The sequence below is a fragment of the Colius striatus genome, chromosome 17 (genome assembly GCF_028858725.1).
Source record: "Colius striatus isolate bColStr4 chromosome 17, bColStr4.1.hap1, whole genome shotgun sequence".
Taxonomy (NCBI): domain Eukaryota; kingdom Metazoa; phylum Chordata; class Aves; order Coliiformes; family Coliidae; genus Colius; species Colius striatus.
The window spans coordinates 6,720,441-6,744,460 of NC_084775.1; the positions used below are offsets into that span (position 1 = coordinate 6,720,441).

General features: G+C 49.2%; 1 protein-coding gene across 1 annotated transcript; it reads left to right on the forward strand.

Moving 5' to 3' along the window:
• ADORA2A (adenosine A2a receptor) lies at window positions 1-23,676 on the forward strand. Its single transcript, XM_062010010.1, has 3 exons — window positions 1-68; window positions 15,327-16,199; window positions 22,677-23,676. Exons 2-3 carry the CDS (start codon window positions 15,856-15,858, stop codon window positions 23,626-23,628), a joined length of 1,296 nt encoding a protein of 431 aa, XP_061865994.1. The 5' UTR covers window positions 1-68; window positions 15,327-15,855; the 3' UTR covers window positions 23,629-23,676.
• Window positions 23,677-24,020: the final 344 nt, after the last annotated feature.

Genomic DNA, 24,020 nt, shown 5'->3' on the forward strand with positions numbered 1-24,020 from the left:
GCCCCGGCCGCGGCCCCGCCACACGCCTCCCGGAGCGCCGCCGGCGCGCAGCGCGGCCCCGAGCGCAGGTGGGTGATGCCGCGGTGGGCTCCGCGCCGAGGGGCGCCCGGTGCGCGGCGCTCGGGGCGGAGCGGGACCTCGCGGCCGCGGCGGGATGCGAGTCTCGCCCCCGCTGCCTCCTCCCGCGGCGGCGCGGGCGGCCCCGGCGCCCGGCTGGTCCATCCCGAGCCGGGCGGCCGCCGGTCCCGGGAGCCGCGGTGGGCAGCTCAACTTCCCTCGCGTTCTTCGCGCCGATCGCGGCAGCTCCGGTCCCTCTCCTGCCTCGCCCGCGGGTTTTCACGGCGGCCGCCCGCCGCTCCCTCGGTACTGCCTAACCCCGGCCCCAGGCGGGGGCGAGTTTTCTTTGGCGCCCCGTTTCCCCGGCGCCGGCTCGGACGGCTTTCCAGCGTGGAGCCGGCGCTTTCACGCCGTGCTGATTCCCAACTGTCAGCCGCCCGACACACCCCCACGCTTCACGGATCTTGCTTCAAGCATCAAGTGCTGGACTTTGCTCCCCTCCTAGCCTTTCAGCTGATATTTGTGCTTGTGCTTTATGATAAAATAGCCATTTTATAGGAGCACCCTGCATCCTGAAAACTTTTCTATAGTGTTTAGCAGAGAGATCTCTCTACACTTTGCTAAGAGGAAAGGGGCAGGCAGGGGCTGAATCCATGGTATTAAACCTGTGTGCAGTCTTACCCCAGTCCTTAGCCCAGATTTTTCAGCTGTATCCCTTCTGCTGTGCCTGGGAGCTCTCTGAGCCTTGGTACCCAGTGAGTGTGTCAGTGGAGCTGCCAGTCACAGAGGAGTCTGGTGCCTCTGTGCTGGGGCGAGAGCGCAGATGAGGGAAAGGAGAACGTTCTGCAAGGTGTTAGTTGTCTTCAGAGCAGTTGGGAGGGTGTGTGAGAAGGGTTTCTGCCCCGGCAGATGGGGCTATGAGGCCCTGCCAGGGTGACCTGTCCTCATGGCAGCGCAGGCAGCCCGGCCTGGCTGTCGGGAGCCCTTGCAGGGGATGCTTCTGGAGGAGATTTTTCCATGTGGTCGTTTGTGTGGTCCAAGAGTCGCCCAGAAGCACCACGGTTTGATGCTCTTCTACGTTCCAATGCAGTACAAGCTTGGGGTAAGTTTTGAGGGCAGAGGTTTTGCAGACTTTGCTGTAGCTTGAAAGTACGAGAGGTGGTCGAGAGCCTTCTTCAAAGCTGCCTTGGACAGAGGGCCCTCAGAGGAGATATGAAGGGTTAACTTAGAGAGAGCAACGTGACTCAGTAAATAGCAGTTAATAGAATTGTGGTAACTACTTTAAATTATTTTCCTAAGGAGATGGTCAACTATTAGATAACTCGATCTTTGCATGCATTTGTTTTTGGGTTTCTTATCTGACTTGTAAGTCTCAGACCTGTGTAACTCAACAACTGTAGTAATTGATAAGCTCCTTCTTCTGCAGGAGAGAAACTATCAGAGAGAAAGAGAGCATGGCCAGCTCCTGCTCTTAGAGACACACCCCCACAGCACAGTGCCCCAGTGGAGTACAAAGAGATTAGATAAAGTGACCAGCACGGGGGATGTGAGAAACATTTCAATTGGATTACATCTGTAGAAAGAATACTTTATTTCGAATCTCAATAAAAAAGTCGATATAAATGTGATCATGTATCACAGAAATACTATGAAAATGAAATTCAGCCTAATGTGGCGAATAGAGTCAATCCTGCATTAACCAGGAGAGCTTTGAGCCTCTCCATTTGTAGCGAAAACACGTGGGTACAAACTGCAAACACCTACGTGTGTATAGAAAATAAAAATCACCTCTTCCAGGGTGCAGGGAAAGAAAAAAGGCAAGGCAGGCAGGTCTCCTTGGTACTGCTGTGCAGGTGATGAGTTTGTCACACGTGGACGTAATCTGTCTCTCTTTCCATATGTGTTTTTATACGTTAAAAATAAATAGAATCAGCATCATCCTGGTCAGGGGTTGTCAGCCCAATAATGATGTGTTTAGCTCTGTCCTTCTGTCAATGGGTGCACAAGGCATTAAAGGTCTGAGTGGAAAGCCTCCTGCCAGGTCTCTCGTATCTGCATTTCTATTTTTACTGATATTTGACAGGATGTTTCCATGAAGGCTGCTGGTGCTATTGCCTTTGGATGTAATCAACTTTTGAAAGCTAGTCATCTTTTTTTGTTTAATCTTCAATAATGGATTTTATGTAGAGCCATGTGGTTAAGCCCCTTAAGGACTACTGGGAGCAGCTCAGTCCAGCAGGAGGTTTGCAGGGGTAGTTCTGAATCTTCCCTTTTCCTTTCAGTTGTGTTTCCCTGAAGGGTCAGGCTGCCTGGCCCAGTGCAGCCCCCTCTGTCTTGAGTCTGGTGTCTTTTCCATCTGGTGTGGAGGGAAAACCTCCCCCATTACCACTTCCTTTCTGCCTGGGTAACATGGCTGTGTGATTTTTTGCCTATATAGGATGTTTAAGGCTTCACAGATTTTCCACCAAAACACTTCTTTGTTCTGTGCTTCAGCCCTTCGCGTCGGTTTGACATTTCCGCCCCCACGTTCACACGTGAAGCGGGACATGACATGGTGTGGCTGAGGTCTCAGCGTTCTGCACAGCTCTGAGGGAGATGTTTTCCATACAGAGACTGGTGTCAACCTCTCTCACGGTGTCCTGCAAAGCTTGCCTTCAGCTTGAACAGATTTCAGCTCTTCTTGTTTGTTCTCTCCATCTGGTGTGGATGGCGAATAGCTCTCTAGGTCCTTCGGTGTTGTGTGCTTTCCATCTGAAAATGGAGATGGGCTATTAAGGCTTTCTCTTTTTTTGTTGGACTCTAAACTGAAAACCAAGAGATCTTGAGCTGTTTGTCAAAGAATCAGGGAGGATTCTCACAAAGGGAGAGTTACACCCTTTCTTTGGGGTCTGATATTTAGGACCAAGAAGGCTTGATTGCCTCATGGATCACCTTCAGGTTTTGCCTCAGTGCACCTGAACAGCCTTAGTGAAGCTCCTTGAACCCGACGGCAGCAGTTCCTTGCCTCCCTGCTTGTTCTAAAAAGGCAGGGAACGTTGCCTGCTTAATGAGATGCTCATGTAGCTGAATATTGAGGGTTGGTCTGTTAGGGGCAAAGAACTGGCAGTCTTCTGCCCTGGGAGGGCAAGAGCATCTGGGCAGACACACAGGAGGTGGTTTAACCTCTGAAGGCTTCAGTTTCCTCTATAGGATAGGCAGATGTCTCTCCCCTCGCAGAGGTTCCATCTGCATCAGGAGTAATTATTGGTTGTATAGCACTTTTTTCCCTGAAGTGAATCTCTGTGCATCAGGACAGACAGATGGGCCGTACAACTCTCAGTTATGGAAAATAACCTCAGGAGGTACTTTGAGGTCACCTGCCACTCTGCCTAGAGGCAGGATCAGCTGCACTTTTGCCACCCCCGACAGCTATTTCTCCATCCTCCTGCTCCTACAGACCTGCAGTGGAGACTCCTTACTTTCCTGGCCTGAGGAAACCCTCTGATGTCCAGCCTAAACCTCTTTTGCTGGAACTCATTCCTCATCCAGACCACGGTGGGCAAGCCACAGAGGATCAGCAAAGAGTATTTAGAAGTGCTTCAGCAAATGCAGGTATTTGGTAAATGTGAGTAAACGCACGATGTCCTTCACTCCTCAACTTGTGTTCTGTGAGGAGCAAGTCATATAAACCTGGCTGCCCTGTGTCTGCTGTAGCCTGGGAGGGATGGGACAGGTAGGCTGCACTGCAGCTCCCTGGGATCAAGTGGTTTGGCTAAACGCACGGCAAGGAGGTTATGGAAAGAGCTGAAGAGCCTCTAAGTGCTTAGGAGAGTTCAGAGAAAAAACAAGTGCAACAGAATGGCTTTGTTGAGGTGTTGAGGGTTATGACTGCTGTTAGGCAAAAGCTGGCAGTGCTGCAGCATGTATGTGAGTGTAGGCTTTGCCCTTTCCTGTTCAGGGGACCTGGGGCTGGATCCAGGTGCTATAAATGGACAGTGCTATGTGAGACATCCCAGCAGGGCTGCAGAGAGTGGGCCTGAGGCAGGGGATTGCCTCTCTGCAGGGACAGCAGGGGCTCATGTGGTAGCTCAGAGCACTTCAGACCTCACTGTTCACTCACATTTAAGCAATTGACTCAAACCTTATCAGCGTAGTTTATGACTTGTTCTGGAGACAGGATGGTTTTCATCAGTGGGCCTCTTGGTTGATTATTAAAATCAAAAGTTACCAGATAGCAGAAAACATAATGTATCTTATGTAAAGTAAATGCAAATGCCACTGTAGAAGATACAGAAGCTCAGGAGCACGGGAGCCTCCTTGCCCACAAAGCAGCAGTGAATCTGCTGTCAGACAGGCTGCGTTTGAAACTCTACATTTGCTTTGGGGCTCTCGCTGATGGGGATTTGTTTAATTATTTCTTTAAGTTACACATTTTGAGCCCAAATAAAATGAATAGTTTGTCACAACTACGAGGGCAGGAGTGGAGGGCAGCATGTGAAAAGAAGCAACAGCTACAAGATGGATCTTAGATACAAGTATTTATCTTAGATGATAAGTCAGGGGCTGCATGCAGTAGTTTATCACTATATGACAGGTAACAAGATAAAGTCCAGGTGTTACATGGGGATGTGGAAAGACCTGAAACAGGAATAAAGAATATTTTATGTAGTATTTTTAGGGAACATTTGCAAACAATACATCTGAGACAATGGAGAAGTTAGCAGGCAGTGAAACTCTTTGCAGGGATGGTTAGAGGCAGGGACGGGGGGAGGGAAAGGCATACAGAGGATGAGGGAATCTTCCTGTCCCTCTCTGATACAAGGAGAGGAAAGGGGGGTTTTCCTGAAGCTTTGGAGACGTGAGGAATGACATGCTGGGCTCCTGTCTGTATGTTGATTAGCATTTGTGATTGCACTCAGATCCAGGGTGGAAGGCGCTGGGGCATTCTCAGGAGGCCTCTCGTACTCAGATTGGGGCTGGTTTATCTGCAGGCCTGCTGAGACACGGCCTCTTCTGTCTCCCTGGCCCCTGGGTTTGGCCTAGGCCACGCTCACAGGGACAGCTGCAGCTCCCTGTTCAACAGCTCTTTGAGGAGTGACAGGAGAGGGTTCGTTGGCTGCCAATTGGGAGGGGACCATTGGGAAGGGGCCATTTGGGGCCCAACTGACCCCAAGCCCACAGCAGGTCCCTGGGCAGAGCCCCTTGTCTGTGATGCCACTGGACAGAAGGAATTGCAACTCAGTCTCACTCTGCTCCTTCAGTGCATCCCTTTGGTGAGCTTTGCACTATTTTCCCTGTTGGAAGTTTTTGCTCATTTCATATTCAGACCTCAGAGTCTCTCCCATCTCTCTCCTATTTTTGCTTCTTTAGAGCTGTTTTGCTTTGGTTTTAGACTACTGTGTTCTCCTCTCGCTTCTTGCCTCCCCTTCCCCCCTGCCCCTCCCTGGCCTTTTGTTGTCCCTGTTCTGTAATGTTGGCCTGCTATCTCCATCCCCTTCTTGTACTGGGAAAGTACAACTCCATAGACTGACCTATTTTTTTTTATTATTGAGGTTTCCCTGGAACATGATTGTCAGATCCTGGTATGAACCAGTTGTTGAGGTTAAGGAATTAAGGGAAGTAGGCTGATAAATTTCATATTCTGTTGTGGTTACAACTTGGGCTTCAGTATGAGATCCATGGACTTGGGCACAGGCTGGGATTTTCCATAGGAAACATTCACCAGGATAAAAGACAGCTAAGAGCTATGTGACTCTAATACAATCTTCAGAAGAGGGGCACGTGACTGAAATTGATTTGAATAATTGCAGTTTCCACACACGTCCAATCTACAGATCAGTGCCCAGGTTCAATGGGAGTATGGAAAATAATATCAGACTGACTTGGGCTGGCATCAGCACCGTTGCAGTTCCTGGAGCATGTGCAGGGAAGCACGTTGACTTTTAAAAGGTTTCTTGAATGTTCTACAGACTAGATTTTTGGCAACAAAATGACCCGTGCTAATGGCTACCTAGTCAGGGATTCCTTAAATATCCTGATTCCAAAAAGTGCTTCCCTCCCAGAAAGCAGGCCTCTTTAGCTGCACCTATAAAAACTGAGGCACCTAATTCTGTCAGACACCTAAAACCCGTGAATCTTTTGGTTTATGTTACCCTGAGTCATGCTAAATGCTGGTCCAAACTCTACTTGACCATTGTGATTCACTTGGGAATATAACATAAGACAAATTGGATTCCAGCAGATTCAGTGTAGTTATATTTTCTCTGGTACAACTGCATGGTGGCAGCTCTTGCAGGATATAGAAAGGTGAGAAGCTATATTCATGGGCTGAAGACTGGGAAGAGGATTCATTGACAGATTTTGTCTTTCCTACTCCTAAAGGGAAACCTCCCTTTTCCTCTTTGTAGCCACTAGCTGTATGATGGCAACAGGCAAGACATGGGCACAGTCCACTTGGGAGAAACCACCCTAAAGCCCTGGGGATGTCTGCTCTGGGCATGCTCCTGGGTCCATCTCTGCTTGACTAATATCTGTTGTGCTTGGAGTCAAAGAATTTACCTTGGGAGTCCTTTTTGGTTTATTTTTGTTCAGCAGGGTGTGAGGATCATGGTTGTTAGGCATTTGAGAAATTATTTCAAGTTTTGGAGCTCTTTATGATCTGTTGTGCAGAAACTGTAAAAAGGGCCACTTGCCGAGCATGATCAGGGGGTCCCTGTCAAGGTGAGATACGTGCTGCTGCTCTCTGCTATTCTGCTTCCCATGGACAGCCACATTAACTCAGAAATGGCTACTAAGGCCTGTCAAGTGTTTTCTGAGGTGATTTATGAATGGCTGCTGGTTCTCCAGTGTAATGATTTGATGTAGGAGATGAACTGAGGAGCAGAAACGTCATTTTGACCAGCAGCTGTGTGCTCTGTCCATGCTGGGACACGAGCCTCTCCAGCCTGACCAGTGGCAGGAGGAAGTGGGCAGAGGCAGCGGCCTCCTGGCGCAGGCGGAAGCGCCGTTACCACAGCACAAGGCCTTCAACAAAGGAAAGGCTTTGTCAGAGCCCTCGGGACACCAGCTGAGCACTGAGACTCTGGGACCTGCAAGCAGTGGCACTGGGGAGTTCTAATCAATCAATAATCAAAGACTTGGGGGTAAAAAGTCCCTTTGGGTGCCTCTAGAAAGGCTTGGTGTGGCTGACTGACATTGAAAAGCAAAGTCGCTTTTCTAGAATGACAGAAGTATGGTGCAAGGCATAGCAAAGAGAAGAGGGATAGACAAAATAAGGGTATGTGGCATGAAGAATGGTCAGGGCATTAACTCTTTCTTGTCCAGAGAGGATGGCACAGTCCTAAAAATGTCTTAAATAGCTTTGAGGCTGAGACAGAAGCATTAATGGGCTGATGAGGCGTTACACAGAGCAAATAAACATTATCCAGTCAGGGTAAGCACCTTAAAAAATGGAAGCGAGAAGGATGCTGGAAACAAACTAAGGAGGCAAAAAAAAAGGTTATTGTGGCTTTTGCCTGCCTTTGGTATGGACACCCATCACCAGCACTGTTACTCTGCATAAATGCCTTTTCACTGGTAGCTCAGTGATAGACTGAGGTGAAATGAACTGGATAAAGGCTGCACGCCCAGGGGTGCGAGGGGCCATGGAGGCCTGGGGGACTCCTGCCTGGGCCACAGGTCAGATGGGATTGTAAGGCCCGGGGAGCACGTGGCCCATCTGCCAGGCTGAGGCCGCACTCAGAGCCCCTGCAGAGCAAACGTGAGCAGGGTGAGCTGTGTGGGGCAGGGATGAAGCAGCTCAGGGGGCTGTGGACAGGCCCTGCTGCCATGTCCTGGGCAGCTCTGCCTCAGTGCTGCTGCTGCCACTGGTAAGAGAAGAGAGTGAGCTGGGGAGGAGGGATGTAATGAGCTGTGTTAGCAACGCAACGGAGGCAGCTGTGCTTCGAACTACGGGTAGGGATGAGTCAAACCACTTGGGTGGTAGTGGGAGCTTCATGGTGAGTCCTCTGTAATAAACCTTGCTCGGAGGGGTCAGCCTGTGAGCCATGGATGAGATCATGCAGTGAAACAGCTTTGCTTTGGCTCAGAGGCAGGTAGGATTTGCTCATCTCTGTTCAAGTTGTATGGTGCCTTCATTGGGATAGGGAAAGACAGCTGGGAAATCGGTTTAAGTTGATGGATGAATGGATAAGAGTTATATTTGTTCTAAGGTGGAAGATAGGATGTTGGTTGACCTGGTACACCAGCACTCCCTGCACTGGAGGAGGACGAGTTCTTGTTTCACTGGCAGAGCTTACACAAACACTGCTTGTAACCCACAAAAGAGCAGTGCTCAGAGGAGAAGGAGCTGGAGTCACCAGGACTGGCTGGCTCAGAGCAAACCTCTGAGTAGAGAAGGCAAACAGGGTTTGGGAGCAACTGGATAAAAATGCAGGAAAAGGAAGAGATTATACCTAAATCTCAACTGCCTGTCTAGAGACTTCCTATAGAAATGAGACATGAAGTCACATCTGGAGAGAAGCCTATGCCATTATTTTAAAACATACCAGGATGAATGCATTAGCAATATGATAAATATTTTCAGAGCAAATTCCTTCCTCGCCTGTATTCCTCAGTGGGCCGCCTCTTCCTGTGATCCTGTTTCCTCATTTCTCTCATTTTGTTCTTGAAGGAAATGCTCCTGATGTATGAACACAGCTGGCTTCAGCAGGGCTGTGGGGAGGCTAAGGTTGCTTTTGAGTTCTTCCCTCACACAGGAAAGGCAAACTGGCTCCTCAGAGACATTGTGGATGATATTGGCAGTAGGAACTTGGTTCTGGCCATGGTACCTGGTTTTAATTATGCTTTTTACATGTCTTGCCTTATGCAAGCTTGTCCAAATGCTCTATTCTTTAATCATTATTTTTGTCTTGGTAAATCAACATTATCAGGCCTGTGTACAGATGGTTTACTCCAAACCCTAACATATTTCTGTGCCTTGTGGCAATGTATCACGATGCTGCTGCCCAGTGAGACTTTAGTGATCACAGGTGAACTTTTTCTTGTTTGTTTGTTTGTTTGATCTGAGTTATTTAACTGCTGGTCATTCAGCCTTACTTAGTTTTGCCCTCCCTGGCTCTTTGTGACCATTAGAATAGAAATAATTACTGTGAAGGGTTTTTTCCTTGCTTTTAAACATTTATAACATCCACTTAGGGGAAAAAAAAGAATGGTGAAATGCATCGTGCTGTAGTTCTCTTCCGCTGCTGCAATAATATTATCTGCTTCTAGAACCTGGAGGGCAGGAGGCAAAGCTGAAACAGTGGCTCTGGATCAGCCATGCCTATTAGCTGCCCATGTGGCTTATGGCCTTTGCTTGTTGTCCAGTGAAGTTTCACTTTGGGGGTGGTTTTGGTTCGTGATTTTCATATGGGCTGTAAGCAGGAGAAGAGGGATGTGGGACAGACTGGAAGAGTATGATCTTCTTAGGCTTTGTGTTGCTGTCACTTGCTACTGCAGTGTGGGTGTCTCCAGTCATCCCCACTTTGCATCCCCATTTTCCCTGCTCATTCTTGCTGTGAGTAGAGCCTGCTTTTCTGTCCTGGACTGCAGCAGAGATGGAAGTGTAAAGCAGAAATGCCATCCTCCTTCCCCATTTCTGAACTGACAAAGATCATGGACAGAGCACATCTCTTCAGAGTAATTTTGTTTGCCTTTCACAAGTGTTTGGATTGAAGGCTTAAGGGCTGCTGCTTTTCTGTAAGAGGAGATCAGACCAAATTTAGCAAAGCTGAAGCCCTCATTTCACTCAGAATTTGTGGAGACTTGGCAAAGCCAATCCAGAAACCTCATTACCTCCCTGGAGAGAGGCTTCCCTCCCCGCATGGAGACAGACTTTGTGCTTCAAAAGATCCGTGGTCCTGCAGTGGCTCAGTAGCTCAGACAATAGTTTGGGTGAAGTCTGAAAGGATTCTCTGGTAAGGCCAGACTGCCATGTGGAGGCCTTGGATGGAACAAGGGTTTCCAGTCATCTCTGTGTTGGACACTGTGGGGTGTCCCTGCAGGCAGGTGCACAGGACAGCACCCCAAACCCCAGAGAGGTTGGAGGGAAACTGCAAGTGCTCCAGGTGCCTGAAAACCAAGAGCATGGTGTACCAATAATTTTGCCTGCTTTGTTTCACTTGTACTCTTTGTTAACAAAGAGCAGTCTAGAGGGAAATAGTCTATTATTAATATTTAATTTCCTCCTATTACTGTAAGCAGATGACCTAAAAGATCATTTAGCCAGCAGCCAATAATAAGGCAAATAGGGGAACCAGAAAAAGTATGTGTCTTGGTTCGATGGGTGATGCCTCTTCTGTCCCCTCTTTCCTGCCCCACCCATGTCTCTTCATCCTTTGGCAGGAGGCAGAGGTGAGGATGCTCTGACAACTCCAAGCACACAGACTTCGTGTGAGCAGTCAGGGGCATGGCAAAGCCACTCTGTGTGAAGTATCCCTAAAACACTGAACTTCAGAATGGAAACCACTGCGCAACACAGAGAAGTGCTGCTGCTGCCTCCCCTGCTGTTTTCCCCAATAGCATAGCCGTTTGGGTTCTGTTTTACAGCCCGGGTTGTTTTGCAGATTTGTGTACTGCCTGTGAGCACATTGGGTCATTTATTGTGACTTGATCCTCTAAAGAAATGGGGAGAGACAAGATGTCTTAGAGCCTTTGATTTAGAGATAGATTCTCTTTGAGCTGAAGGGATTTCAAAGAAAGAATAAAAACTGACAAGCATCTCCCCCTCCAGGCTTTGGAGAGTAGGAAACAAATGATTTAGCAGCACCAATTTCTCTGCTTACAGCCATGTATGAATTGAAGGGTTTCCCCTAAGGGAACTGGGTAGTCTGTATGCTGGTACCTGGGAAGGGTCATGTTGTCAAAAGGAGATGGTAGATTGTGATCTGTGGAATGAACCTTGATGAAGGCTGCCCTGTGGCCTTGTGAGCTGCCTCGTTACCCTGGCCCCAAGCAGACAAAGAGAAACTAATCTTCTGTTCCCCCCAGGGAGCTGCAGCCTGTCACCCACAGACTCTCTTGTGTGCCCTGAGGGATGCTGATCCCCTGGAGATTTTGCTAATGGCTGAGAGGAGTTGTCAAACTGAAGTGTTGCAGACGCTGTCACGTATGTCAGCCTGACATATGGAGCAGAGAGCCCATCTCCTCCATCCTGGTGTGACAGAGGGTGAGCATGCAAAACCTGAAGGGGCCAAGGGCAGGGAAGGAGCTTGTTTGAAAATGGGTGCTTTGAACCAAGCAGTGGCCAAGGACTCACCTTGATGCTCCTGGCACTCAGGAGAGAGAAGGTGCAACACCTTAGTCCAAAGGCAACTGGAGATACCAAACAAAAGCTTGCTTAGGCTCCAGTGGTGAACTGCTTCATGGGAACGAGCTGTTCAGCTGCTTTATTGAATTTTCAAGGAATAGTTTTTCATTGGGGCTGAAATGTGAGAGAGAACAGAGTGTTCCAAGTCACTGAAAATGAAAAGAGCAACAGCTTTACAGGTTTATGAGTGGCAAGAAAGGTTTATTTAATAATGGGAAAAGGGCCGGAACATAGCCCAGGGTATCAAGAAGGAATTAATCCAATTAACAAAATAAAACACAGACTTAAGAAGAAACACTAATTGTAGCTGTCCAGCAGGTTGTGTGATTATTTTTCTTAAGTTTCAAGAACCTTGCAATATTGATCCCTCAAGGGCCTGAGATGTTAACTATATACTTCCCCAGTGAGTAAAGCAAGTTGTTCATTACTTTTGTCTTGTCAGACCTGGTTGCTGAGCCTTTGGGTCTTGCATGAAGTAGATGGTTCTGTAACAAATTTGGTATTGCCTCTGGATATGTGTCATCTTCTCTAGGTGGTCTGTACTTCATTTTGCAGTACGTTTCTAGCTGTATGAACAGAAAGTCTAAGCCTGTTCTTGTTTTAGAGCAAGTGGCAGATACTTGTACAATTAAAGCCTTGTTCTGATGTTGGGTGACAGCTATAGCGGGCTGGCACTGCAAGAGGTGGACGAGGCCTCTGATGTGCTGGGGTTGTGTGGCTGATAATTGCTGTTTCAAAAGCCAGTGGCTGCTGCAGCAGCACTAATGCTGAAGCAGACATAAAATGTTGTTTTGTCCTGGCTGGGACACCTGCTCAGCTCTGGTCATTTCTCTTCTGAGGTGTGCTGGCTCTGCAGAACTCCTTAAGTGTTTTTGTCCCATCAGAGAGCAGAGGATGGAAGGACACATTGTCCTCTTCTGGACACAACATCTCACAGATCACTTCAGAATAAATGGCTGGGGCTTGGGTTGAGGAATCAGGCCACTGATCGTGAAGGGGGATGGGAAACCAGGGACTAAACAAATTCAGAGATAAAAAATCCAGACTTCACATCAGACCATGAAACAAACAGTTGATGCAGAAGGTTAAAAGCTCTCTTATGTCAGAAAACAACATGTGATGTGGTCATTAAACTTCAGATGCAGAGTTGTGCTCTTTGAGGATACAGGCAGGTCTGGAGGCAGTTCCAGCTCTGTCTTTGTGCTGAGCGATTGGTATGTGTGCAACCTCCACAGCACAGGTTTGTTACCTTCTTCCATGTCCTGTTGGAAAGTGAGTTTGAGTTGAGCCATTGAAAGAGTGAGGTTAAACAAAATACAGCTGGGATTAATATGGATTCATAATCATCCTAAAGGAAGCTCTGAAATGAGGAAGAATATCCCAGTAATCTCACTTGGATTCTCTTCACTGGGATGTATTTGGTGTGAATTTGAGGTGCAAAATCTCAGCATCAGGACTGGCCAGTCCTCAGGCCACCCTTTCCAACTGCTGTGTCCTCAGTTCTTTTGACTTGGTGCCAGAGTGGCTTGTGGGGTGTTTATGGTGGCTTTGGGTTACGTAGCAGTAGTTTTGGCCCAAGTATATCACAGTTGACTTTTTCTAAGCTGGTTGTGCCAGGGCAGTTTGGCCATGAGCCTGCCCTGCACGGGGAGATGGAGCGCGTGGGGAAGCCGAGAGGCCTGTGCTCCTGCCGGAGCATTACCCCGGTCCCTCCTCAGCTGCCATGAAACCAAGGGAGATGGGAGCTCACCCTCAGCACAGGGCCCTCAGGCACAGCCCTGTTCTGTCTCTGAAAGGCACATACACTCTTATGGGCCTCTTGTGCTTCCAGCTTCCCTTGATTAGTTGGGGTTTTATCTCCTACCAACTTTTTCCTGTCTTTTTTTACCCCTTTTCTTGCTCACACACACACACACACAGAGCATTGTTTGTTTTTCATCTTGCCCTCTCCGTTTTCCCTCCCTCCAGATTTTTTTTAGTTCCTATCTTGCATTAGTTCTAATCCCTTTCCCTGGAAGTCAGGCTGGAGTGGGGGGAGGTGTTTTTAGATCACTGCTCTGAAACAAACCCATTGGGATTTGTAATGGACAGTCAGATGCTAGCAGAGTGATGTGGGAGCATATCACTGACATCCCTGAAATTCAAGAAAATAGATGCAATCTTGAGGCCAGTGGAAAACTGGAGGTTTTGCTGAAGGGAGATGGAGAATATAGAGACTTCTTGGGGTTCTTCGTTCTTTAGAAAAGATTAAATGGTTGATCTTTATCTTCTTCTTCATAGCCAGATCACAAACTAATCTCTTCTGATGATTTCTTCCATTCAAACCAAACAAAACACAGAAACAAGATAACTGAAGGTGGAGAAAAAGCCAGGTTTTGAAGCACATCCAAACCACCAAGAATCATTCACTTTCCTTTCAAATGCAGCATTAGCAATAGAGCTCTAAATCAATGAAAGGTCTAAAATTAGATTATATTCCTGAGATCAGATGTGAATCACAAGTTAATCATATTTTCTTTATTATCACTGTCTTTACCCTTTTATTTTATCCTGAGAAATTAGGTTTCTGACTGGAAAACAAAGTGAACTGTGAAGGCATGAAACTCTGCTGAGTTAGACTGCACCAGGTCACCTGTGGACAGGATCCCAAAAATCTTTTGTTCTGAAGGTTCATGTTGCATCTGAAACTGAGCTCAATTGTCTCCCTTAACCTTCTTACGTTTCAAGTACCTGTTTTCTTCAACTAATAAGAATTACTGCTAAAGCTTGCTAAATGAGGTTTAAAACCCACCCTGGAAGTGACAGAGTAGGACAGGAAGCAGTTATCTCTTGACTGTGGCACAAAGCTCAGGGAACTGTGTTCTCCATTGCTGTATTTTTAGCTGAAGGTGGTAAAGTGCATCCCTATCTGAAAGCAAGATGAGTGTGCAAGTGAGGAGTGCCAGCACGAAGGGATGTGTAGCTGTTCAGTGAAATGGCAGCTGGAAGGACTGTGTTTCCTTGCAAGTGGCACCAACTTTAGCCCCAGATCTGTGTGCATGCTGCTGCAGGAAGATGAATGTATACTTGAGAGATGCTGTTGGCATTGTGCCTCTGTGTGTGTTTCTGGGAGAGGTGTATCTTGGTGGATACGTTTCTGGCAGGTTGCAGTTGAAGAATGATGCTGACCTGCATCAATGGATGCAGCAAACACTGTGGGCAATGCAGGTACAATGAAAGTACCTTCTTTGTTTCCAGGATAAAGATTTACATGACCAGAAACATTGGTGCTGCAGGAGGGGAACCTGCAGAGACCTTTGCAGCCCCTACACAGCCCCAGAGGGACAGTCGCCAGAGGTGTCCCTGTCTGACATACCTCCAGCTCTTCTCCCTGCTGCTGGGCACGCTCAGCATCAGCACCTTGGAGGACGAGGCTGTGTTTGACCACAGAGCAGTGGCCACACGTGCCTGCAGCAACCCCCACTTTGGGAATGGAGGGGCAGAGTACGTGGGAGTGAGCAGCACATGATGGTTCCAGTCTCGTGTTTGTGATCAGAGGGAGGCAGATTTATGTGCAAAGGCTTCTCCACCTTTCCTCTCTGCAGCCACAGCACTTGCCAAGGCATAATTAGTGGGGCTCTCGTGTTTCAGGGCAGACTACTGAGCAGCTGCTGAGGTACCATCTCATTTGGTAGCCTCAAAAACAAAACATCCCTTGTTTCTTGTCACCACTGTGAAATGCTGCCTGCCTGAAACTTGGGCTTAGTCCTACAGCCTTCAGGACAGACAAAATGTGAGATTTTTGCCAGTGATGTATCCTTCTAGGTCTGTTTAATATCCGTTATCAATTTAATGTGCCGCTTTAATGAGATTTTGCTTTCTCCATCTCCTCCGTGGAGCTGATTACTCAGTGATGTGGCTGATGGTTGGTTGTGGCTTTGTTTTGTTTTGGTTTTTTTTGAAGGAAACTACAAGAGAAGAAGTTGAATGTTTGTTTCAGCTGAAGAGGATCTTTCCCTAGTGGGAAAAGGTGCAAAAGAGAAGCGGGAATGTTGCCGGGAGGTGTGTACCTGACAGGAAGCTGTGACTAGCACTGTGATTGCCAACAGGAGGCAAAACATCCCAGCCAATGTGAGTCTGCCCCACAGTGCCCTTGGGTGTCTGCTGCCTGCTGGACTCTGGGCTGGGGAGCACTGGATGTCTGCCTGAGAGATTCTTCTGTTCATTTGCCTGCTGGCGTTTGGGTGACTCTGCCTCTGGTTGATCCGCGTGGCTGGGGTTGGCACTCCCTGGTTCCTTCCCTGGGCACTTGCTGCTGTGAGGGCCTTGGGCAGCCATGGGGGGAGGCTGGTGCGTGTGAGCAGTCCCTGCCCCCCGGCAGCCGTGGGCCCCGCGCCCCTCGCAGCTCCCGGCGTCGTGGTGCCTCAGTGCTCCGCAGATATGAACGCTGAGCTTTTCCGGCACGTTCCCACGTTGGCCTGGTCGTTCTCACCATGCTAGTGAAGGAAGACTTCTACTCAGACGTAGCTTACATCATCCTGGAGCTGGTCATCGCGGTGCTGGCCATCCTGGGGAACATCCTGGTCTGCTGGGCGGTCTATTTGAACAGCAACCTGCAGAACGTCACCAACTATTTTGTGGTGTCCCTGGCCGCAGCCGACATCGCCGTGGGTGTGCTGGCCATCCCCTTTGCCATCACCATCAGCACTGGCTTCTGTGCCTTCTTCTATGGCTGCCTTTTCATTGCCTGCTTCGTCCTGGTCCTGACTCAGAGTTCCATCTTCAGCCTCCTGGCCATCGCCATCGACAGAATCATTGCGATCCGCATACCCCTCAGGTAAGCACAGCTGGGCTGAGGGAGGGAGGAGGGCTGGGGAGGTGAGGGGTGAGCATCAGGAGAAACAACACATGTGGAGATGAGTCAAGGAAGGAGAAATTAATTGAGGATCAGCACTTTTTCTCTTGTAATTTAAAAAACCCCTTTTCTACTCCTGAAGGCTGCCTTGGCTGCTGCGTTTTCTGGTCGCTGCTTCTTCTGGTTCTTCTCTGTCCCCATATGGTGTGTGCCCATGGCATAGCCGTGGCACTGCCCAGGAGCTGACCTTCCACGTTTAGACAGGGTCCTGTGGCAACCTCAGTAACCTGCTTTGATCTTCAGCCACAGCACAGTAGGATCGTGGTGGGAAAGTGGAGCTCAAGCAATACCCAGGGGAAGGCAAAGGGACTGAGGCCAACATGTCTCCTTCCCTGTGGGGGGAATGGGGGACTGCCCGCAGCTGTAGGAGCAGGGCTGTGGACAGTGTGGGTGGGGGTTACATCTTGGAGTCCATTAAATGTGAAGGGAGGAGAAGCAGCAGACTATGAAGAAACAAGGCTCAGGAAGATATGGGCTAGCTTAGGCACTATTTGTGGAAGCAAAGCATGTCGCTAGATCAAGGCAGAGGCTTGTCCCAATCCAGACCTGCTGGTGGTTACTCTGTGGTCTCCACTCTGAAGTTTAAAGGAAGAAAGACATTTCAGTATTAGAGCTTGAAAGCTGAGTATGACTTGCTGCTACTGTGTGTGCAATCAGGGAGGCCGATGTGGGACAAGGGGAGGTTTTGCCACATGCACAGGGGCTGCTGCTCAGTTGTTTTCCAGAAGCACCATGTTGTAGTGGGATATATCTGCATTTTGTGCACTGCATTTGGATGCTTTGTGACTATGCTTCCGAGTCACTCAGAAAGCTCAGAAGATGTAGAGGAAGCCCCAGGAGAGGCTGGCTTAGGCAGTGTGGGAGTCTCCTTCTTTCCTTCACACCTTGTTCTTAGGAGGATGCAGCACACTCTCAGGACTGGAAGGACTTGCTTCCTATTCTGCTGAAGACGAAATGTAGCTGCAGAAATGGAACAAATTTCCGATTGTTGTGCTCTCAAGTTGGAGTTTTTGGGCATCCTCACTCCTGTGGAGCTTAATCACTTGTATTGACCTGTGCAATTTAGTTTTGTCTCTTGTGCATACTTTGGCCATCCAGCACTTCCGTCAATTAACACAAACACCCCATTCAGAAATAGAAAGCGTTCTTTTCCCTGGAGCTGCAGAGATTGCCTGCCATGGGGACCAGTGCAGCACAGGGCCTCAGCAGCCTCGTGCTGCTGCAACATCACTGCTAGCTGTACCTGTTACAGACTCCGCTTTCGGTGTAGTTGTAAGGAGTAACTATTCCATTGCACTGTGCAGAAATCCCTCAGTATCAGTTACCTATATGTTGGACTGTCTCCACTTTTCTGCAGCTCTGCATACAGATGGTTTTAGTCTATAAACCAAACCAATGGTAAATGGTACAAAAAACCACACAGAGAGTAGCTCTCAGGAGCTTGCCTCTCAAATGATTTTGGGAAGGTCTAATGTCTTTAATTCATTTCTCCTGAGCTAACTCTGAAGACTTCTGCTGACAGTTTAAGTGCTCTTATTGCTAGAAGATGACTTGCCAGGAAAAGGGACTTTTAAAATCTGGCTTTCTGCCCATTTGGGGAGGTCTCACTGTAACTATGTTGCCTTGAAAATTTAGTTTCCGAGAACAGCTAAGGTGAAGAGATGTCAGACAAATCAGACTGCAGCACTGCTGGGCAAGGTACTGCTTTCACTGTTTTGTTTTTGAACAAACAGAGCACACCCTCTTCTGCTCCAGAAACGGGGGACTTGGTTGGATGCAGAAACCCACAGGTAGATCAGTGAGTTCCCCCCTGCTGTCCTCTGCCTGACTGTCCTTTTGCAGTGGGAGCAAAGAATTTGTCAATTGTGTTTCCTCTCAAGAACTTATGGATGAATAAGCATTAGATTTACAGCCAGAGACCTGCTGAGAAAGTGAAAGCTGAAGAGGGAAATGTGATATGATTCAGACTGCTCACATCCTAATTTTTTTCTGCTATCTGCTTGCCTCAAAAACGTGTCAAACCACTGTAAGGAAAGTTCTGCCACTAAAGATGGTTTGTTTTCACCCCATCCTTTAATGCCTGGGAAAGTCTCTCCTCTCCTCTCAGAGGACAAGAAAGGTACCACCAGGCATTCCTGACATTCATTAGATGAATGCTCTTTAAAAAGTAATAAACCAGACTTCCTTCACTAGTAAAACCAAAAAGGGACAAACCTGGCTTGTTGTTCTTCTTTTTCTTTTTAACTGTTTCGTGTCTGATTTGTCCTGAGGAAGGTCACCCTGTGGCTCGGTGGATGTGGATGTGTATTGCCACGCAAATAAACCACCACTATTAAGGAAGCAGAAGAGTGGGATTTCTAATACTGCTTGTTTTTAGGCACCTCAGTACTTAATAAGTTACCTTTGGAGTGATTTTTCTGTGGATAAAAGACCCTCAAAAAATGCAGTGAGGAAAGACAGAGATATGTAAGTAACATTTAAACTACATGAGAGCTAATTTGTGAACGCCTGAGGGATTCTACGTTTCAAATGACTAAACCTTTGTGTACAGTTTGATAAACTTCCCAAACAGTTTGCTGAACTCTGCCAGGTTTTATACAAATGTGCCCCTCTGCAAATGGCAACAAAGCCCTCCCAGTGCAGTGAAGCTGAAGCATCGTTCGGTCCGGGACAAACCCAAACGGTGTTTCTGTAGCAGGTACCCAGAGCCCTGAGCCCAGTGACAGCAACCCAGGTGTTCTGAACAGAGCTGCTGCAGGTCTGAGGCCTGGGATGGAGTCACAGGCCGGCAACAACTGCAGCTCCGCAGGCCCAGCGCTCCCCACGTGTGCCCGAGCAGCATCTGTGGGACGGATCCTCCTGGGGACTGGACAGGGAGCTCCACTGCCCGGGAGAGGAGACGTTTTTCTTCCCACAGCCAAATGGAAAGGTTTTCTCATGCAACTGTGTCTCTGACACCAGCTCTGTATTCCAGCCAGCTTCACAGTATACGAGTCAGCCCTGGGAGGTAGGACGCTTTCTGCAGGATTCATTGTCTCGATGACACGGAGCTTAGGCTGAGGCCCCCGATGTGACAGTTACCTGCTCAGCCAGGCTGCTTCAGGCAGCACAGATGAGTTGTGTGTTCAGCAGGGGCAGCTGCTCTGGAGTCACTCTGCCAGCTTGATAGCTGGAAAAGCAGCAGGGCAGTTGAAATTATATGGGGAAAATATCCACAGTTGCCTGTGTTTGTAAAAGTGGGGTTTGTTTTCTGGAGGAGTCGGGTGCCCCTACGCCTGTGCCCAGCTCCACCACGAGTGTCCCTCTGCTTTGTGGCTGGAATTTCACATGTAGAAGTCACTGTTTATGTAGCAAGCCCAGGATGTCCAGGAAGCTCAATCCAGTGCTGTTTGGACACATCAGATATGGTACAAAGTCACCAGATGCAGAACAAGCTGTTGGTGTGAACAGCTCCTTTCAGCTGTGTCTCCTGCATGGGTGCCAGCAGCTCACTGGAGCTGTGGTGGCTCCTGGAAGCCCTGAACTTACTGTACAGAGCTGTTCAGCACTGGGAACACAGAGAATAGTTTTGGTCTGTCTGCCGTGAGCCCAGAAAGCCTTGACCAGTGCACAAACTCTTCAGTGACACCCTGGTGACATTTCTAAGTGGACAAAGGGAGTAAGTCCAGGAAAATCCATGTGAACAATCACAGAATCATTTCAGTGGGAAAAGACCTTTGAGTCCAGCTGTTCCGCCAGCACTGCCACAGCCACCACGAACCATCTCTCTGAGCCCCACAGCTACAGGGCTCTGGAATCTCTCCAGGGATGGGGAGCTGGGCTGCCCCCACAGCCCTGGGCAGCCTGGGGCAGGGCTGGGCAGCCCTTTTGGGGAAAAAATTGGCCCTAATCTCTCATCTAAACCTCCCTTGGGGCAATTTGAGGCTGTTTCCTCTTGTCGCTTGTAGCTCTGGAGCTGAGACCTACCCCGCCTTCCTCCACCACAAGCTCCTGTCAGGATGGTGCAGACAGTGATTGTGTCTCCCCTCAACCTCCTCTTCTTCAGGCTGAACACCCCCAGGGCCCTCAGCCTCTCCTCATCACACTTGTGCTGCAGCCCCTTCCCCATCTCCAGTGCCCATCTCCAGCCCTCTCTGAGCCAGGTCAGCCTGCAGTCTTGTGCAGGTCCTAGAAATGAGGCTGTCCCAGGTGAATGGGCACTCCTCCTGGGTCCCTGCCCAGCACAAGCCTCACGCTGTGTTGAGATGCCATGAGCTTTCTGTCTTAACCCTTGGAGATGCTGAGCAAGGAGACACAGAAATGCTCTCGCTGGTAGGTTGGCAATTGCCACCACATTGTGCTGCAGCTGGAAAGTAGAAGGCTGCTTGGGTTAAGTGCTGTTCCTAAGCCTTGTAAAGTTTGTTGTCTGGGAATCCCCAGAGGGTAAGAGGGAGGGAGAAATGGGGGGGTGTTTGCCTGGAGCAGGAATGAGTATATTTTTAGTGGAAGGGACATCTCTAGTCGTGGGATAACAGCTGCATAATTTCAGAATTCCTCTCACAAGATGTAGCCAGTTCCAGGGCTGCAGGCTTTTGAGAGATTTGGGTTGTTTTTTGTTTTTCCAAGCTTCAAGTGCCTTCAGCCAATCCCTTGCTCCCTGAGTGTACTTTGCAAAGCACAGATGCTGTTTTGCTGTGTTGATGAGGTCTGAATGTGAGCAGTTCCTTGCTACCGTCCATGCTGTGCCCTTAGCATCCCCTCAGCATTGAGCAGGATCCACTACTTGCTGGAGGAACGTTTTAATCTCTCAGAATCAGCTGAATCCCTCCCTCATATCTGGAAGGAGTATTTGGGTACTGGGAGTTGTGTGGTTAGCTCACTCACCCACTGCCTCGCATGGAGCCCTTGTTTTTTGCAGGCACATTAGCAGGGATTTAAAGCACATGCAGCATCTCCATCCTGTACTGTGCCCAGCAACAAACAGCCTTCCCTCTTGAACTTGCTTTGGGATAGAGGCATGAACCCATGGGAGTATCTGTTTCACTGAGAGACAGAAAGATTTCTGTGACTTGGTGGATTATGTCTTTTGAATGTTTGTTTGCTGAGAGCATTCTGAGGACAGAGGGAGACAGAGTGTTGGGTAAAGGCTGGGAGCAGCACTGCTGTTGTGTGATGGCAGAGCAGGGCTCAGGTACACTGTGGGAATCCAGCTATCTCCTTCCCATGCTGAGCCTTACCAAGGGAAGGAAACTGCACAGACATGTTAAGCTGTTGCCCTGAGTTACATTTTCAGAGAGAAGAGCTGGTGGAGTCAGCTCAGGACTCACAGTAACCTGTGAGGCCTTGGGACAGGCCAATACTTCAAACAGCCAAAGGTCTCTGCCTGCACTGTCACGTTCTTACCATGTTGCTTATTGCCTCAACAGATCTGAGAGAATTCAGGGCTAAGAGCCCTGGCTTCAGCCAGGCACATCAGAGCCTCCACCACTGCAGTCCCCTTTGGGTGTGAGTGCAGTCCACAGCACACGTAGTCAGAGCATCAGACTCAGCTTAATTCCTCCTGTTTGAGAAAGACATGAGGTCAGCATGGCTGGGCTGGGGAGGGAACCTGCTGTCTTATCTCAGCTATTTAAGGAAGGCTTGTGGTGCTGGCCTCTTGAAAGTGCATTGTGGAGCAAAGTGAGGTGCTTCACAGGGGAATGCTAGCCTGGCTTCTGCAGCCCAGTCAGCACAACTTCCCTGGAGCACAGCTGAATGCAGACATGGGGTCAATGGCACTGTGCCTCCGGGTTGCTTTGTGCAATTTGGCTTACAGATCTACTGCAATTCCATGTTACAAGGCTACTCCTTTGCCAGAAGGGAGGAGCTCCACCTCAGCCTTTGGCAAGAGAGTCATAGAATCACAGAATTATCTTGGTTGGAAAAGCCCTTTAAGCTCCTGAAGTGAAAGCCCTCCCCTCACCCTGCCAAGCCCACCACTAACCCATATCCCTCAGCACCTCAGCTCCACAGCTTTGCGATGGCTCCAGGGATGGGGACTCCCCCACCTCCCTGGGCAGCCTGGGACAGTGTTTAATTCCAGAGACCTAGTGGTCTTCATAACCAGGGGTCAGCACAGTGCTGTTGGTTATCCAGGCTGCAAGATCTATGTGCATGACCAAGTGGGCTGATGGAGTGAAGGAACACAGATGAAAACTCTTATCATTTCCCTGCTCTTCTGTCTCTTGTTCACTGCCAAGGGGAAAGGGGAGGGAGATGGCATACAGTATCACCCTGTGCTCTCGCTGTGCTGTGAGGCCCATCTGAAGAAGCAGGTGCCCTTATTGCTCTCTTCTGGGACAGTGGGCCATTGGGAAGTCTCCTGGGTGCCAGGGACCGGTCAAAAGATACTGATGTAATTGCCCTTTCCCCTCCTTACAGGTACAATGGCTTGGTGACCGGCTCTCGAGCCAAAGGGATCATTGCCATCTGCTGGGTCTTGTCCTTCATCATCGGCCTGACGCCCATGCTGGGCTGGAACAGGCGTGCTGAGATCGAAGAGCTGGGCTCCAATAAGTCCTCTCCCATCAACTGCAGCAACAGTATGGTGGTGTGTCTCTTTGAGGCTGTGGTCACCATGGAGTACATGGTCTACTACAACTTCTTTGCCTGTGTGCTCTTGCCCCTTCTCCTCATGTTTGGTATCTACTTGAAAATCTTCATGGCGGCGCGGCGGCAGCTCAAGCAGATGGAGAACAAGATGCTACACGGGGAACGTTCTCGCTCCACGTTGCAGAAGGAAGTCCACGCTGCTAAGTCTCTGGCCATCATTGTAGGGCTCTTTGCAGTCTGCTGGCTTCCACTACACATTATTAACTGCTTTACCCTCTTCTGCCCAAATTGTGCCCACGCTCCCCTGTGGCTGATGTATCTGGCTATTATCCTGTCTCACGCCAACTCGGTTGTCAATCCCCTGATCTACGCGTACCGCATCCGCGAGTTCCGGCACACCTTCCGCAGGATCATCAGCCAGCACATCCTGGGCCGCAAGGAGCCGTTCAAGGGCAGCTGCAGGACTTCCACGCACGGCGGGGACGCCGAGCACGCCAGCGTGCGCCTCAGCCAGTACGGCCTGGAGCTGTACACCAACGGCGAGATCCACAGGGATCCCGAGAAACAGGACTTGAACAAGTGCAAAGCCAGCTTGGAATGGCACCAGAATGGAAACGCTCTGGAGGCGGAGACAAACGGGCACCTGCCACACTCCTGCAAAAACGGGGCTCTCTCAGACGCGTGCATGAACAGGGAGCTTCACGGTGAAGAGCTCAGCGACGCCGAGGTGTCTTTCTCAGATCTAGAAAGAACGGCCTTTGCAGCAGCTGATGTTTCCTGATGAGGCTTTCAGAGTCTTCCTGGTAGAATGGTTATTTTTTTGTTCCATTGATGACCTCTGCCGTGGCAGAAGGGGAGGTTGGGGGGTGGGGGAGAGGTGTGTATTCAGATGCTACGGAGAAAGGGGTCCCAACCCAGGACTGTGGGGAAGATCCTAAATACCAGACTGGAGAAAAGCCAAGAGACCACTGAAATGGACAAAGGATGGAGGGACATGTTACCCATCTCTGACCTGTCACCGAGAGCAGTGCCATGGCTAAAGGTGGCATTCCACTGGAGCACTGGGGGACTGTGCTGTGGCCCGGCAGGCCATGGCATCGTGCCGTACTGTATCTGTGGGGTCTGGTGGCTTTGCTGTCTTTACCAACAGAAATAAAAGCACAGCCAGAAGTA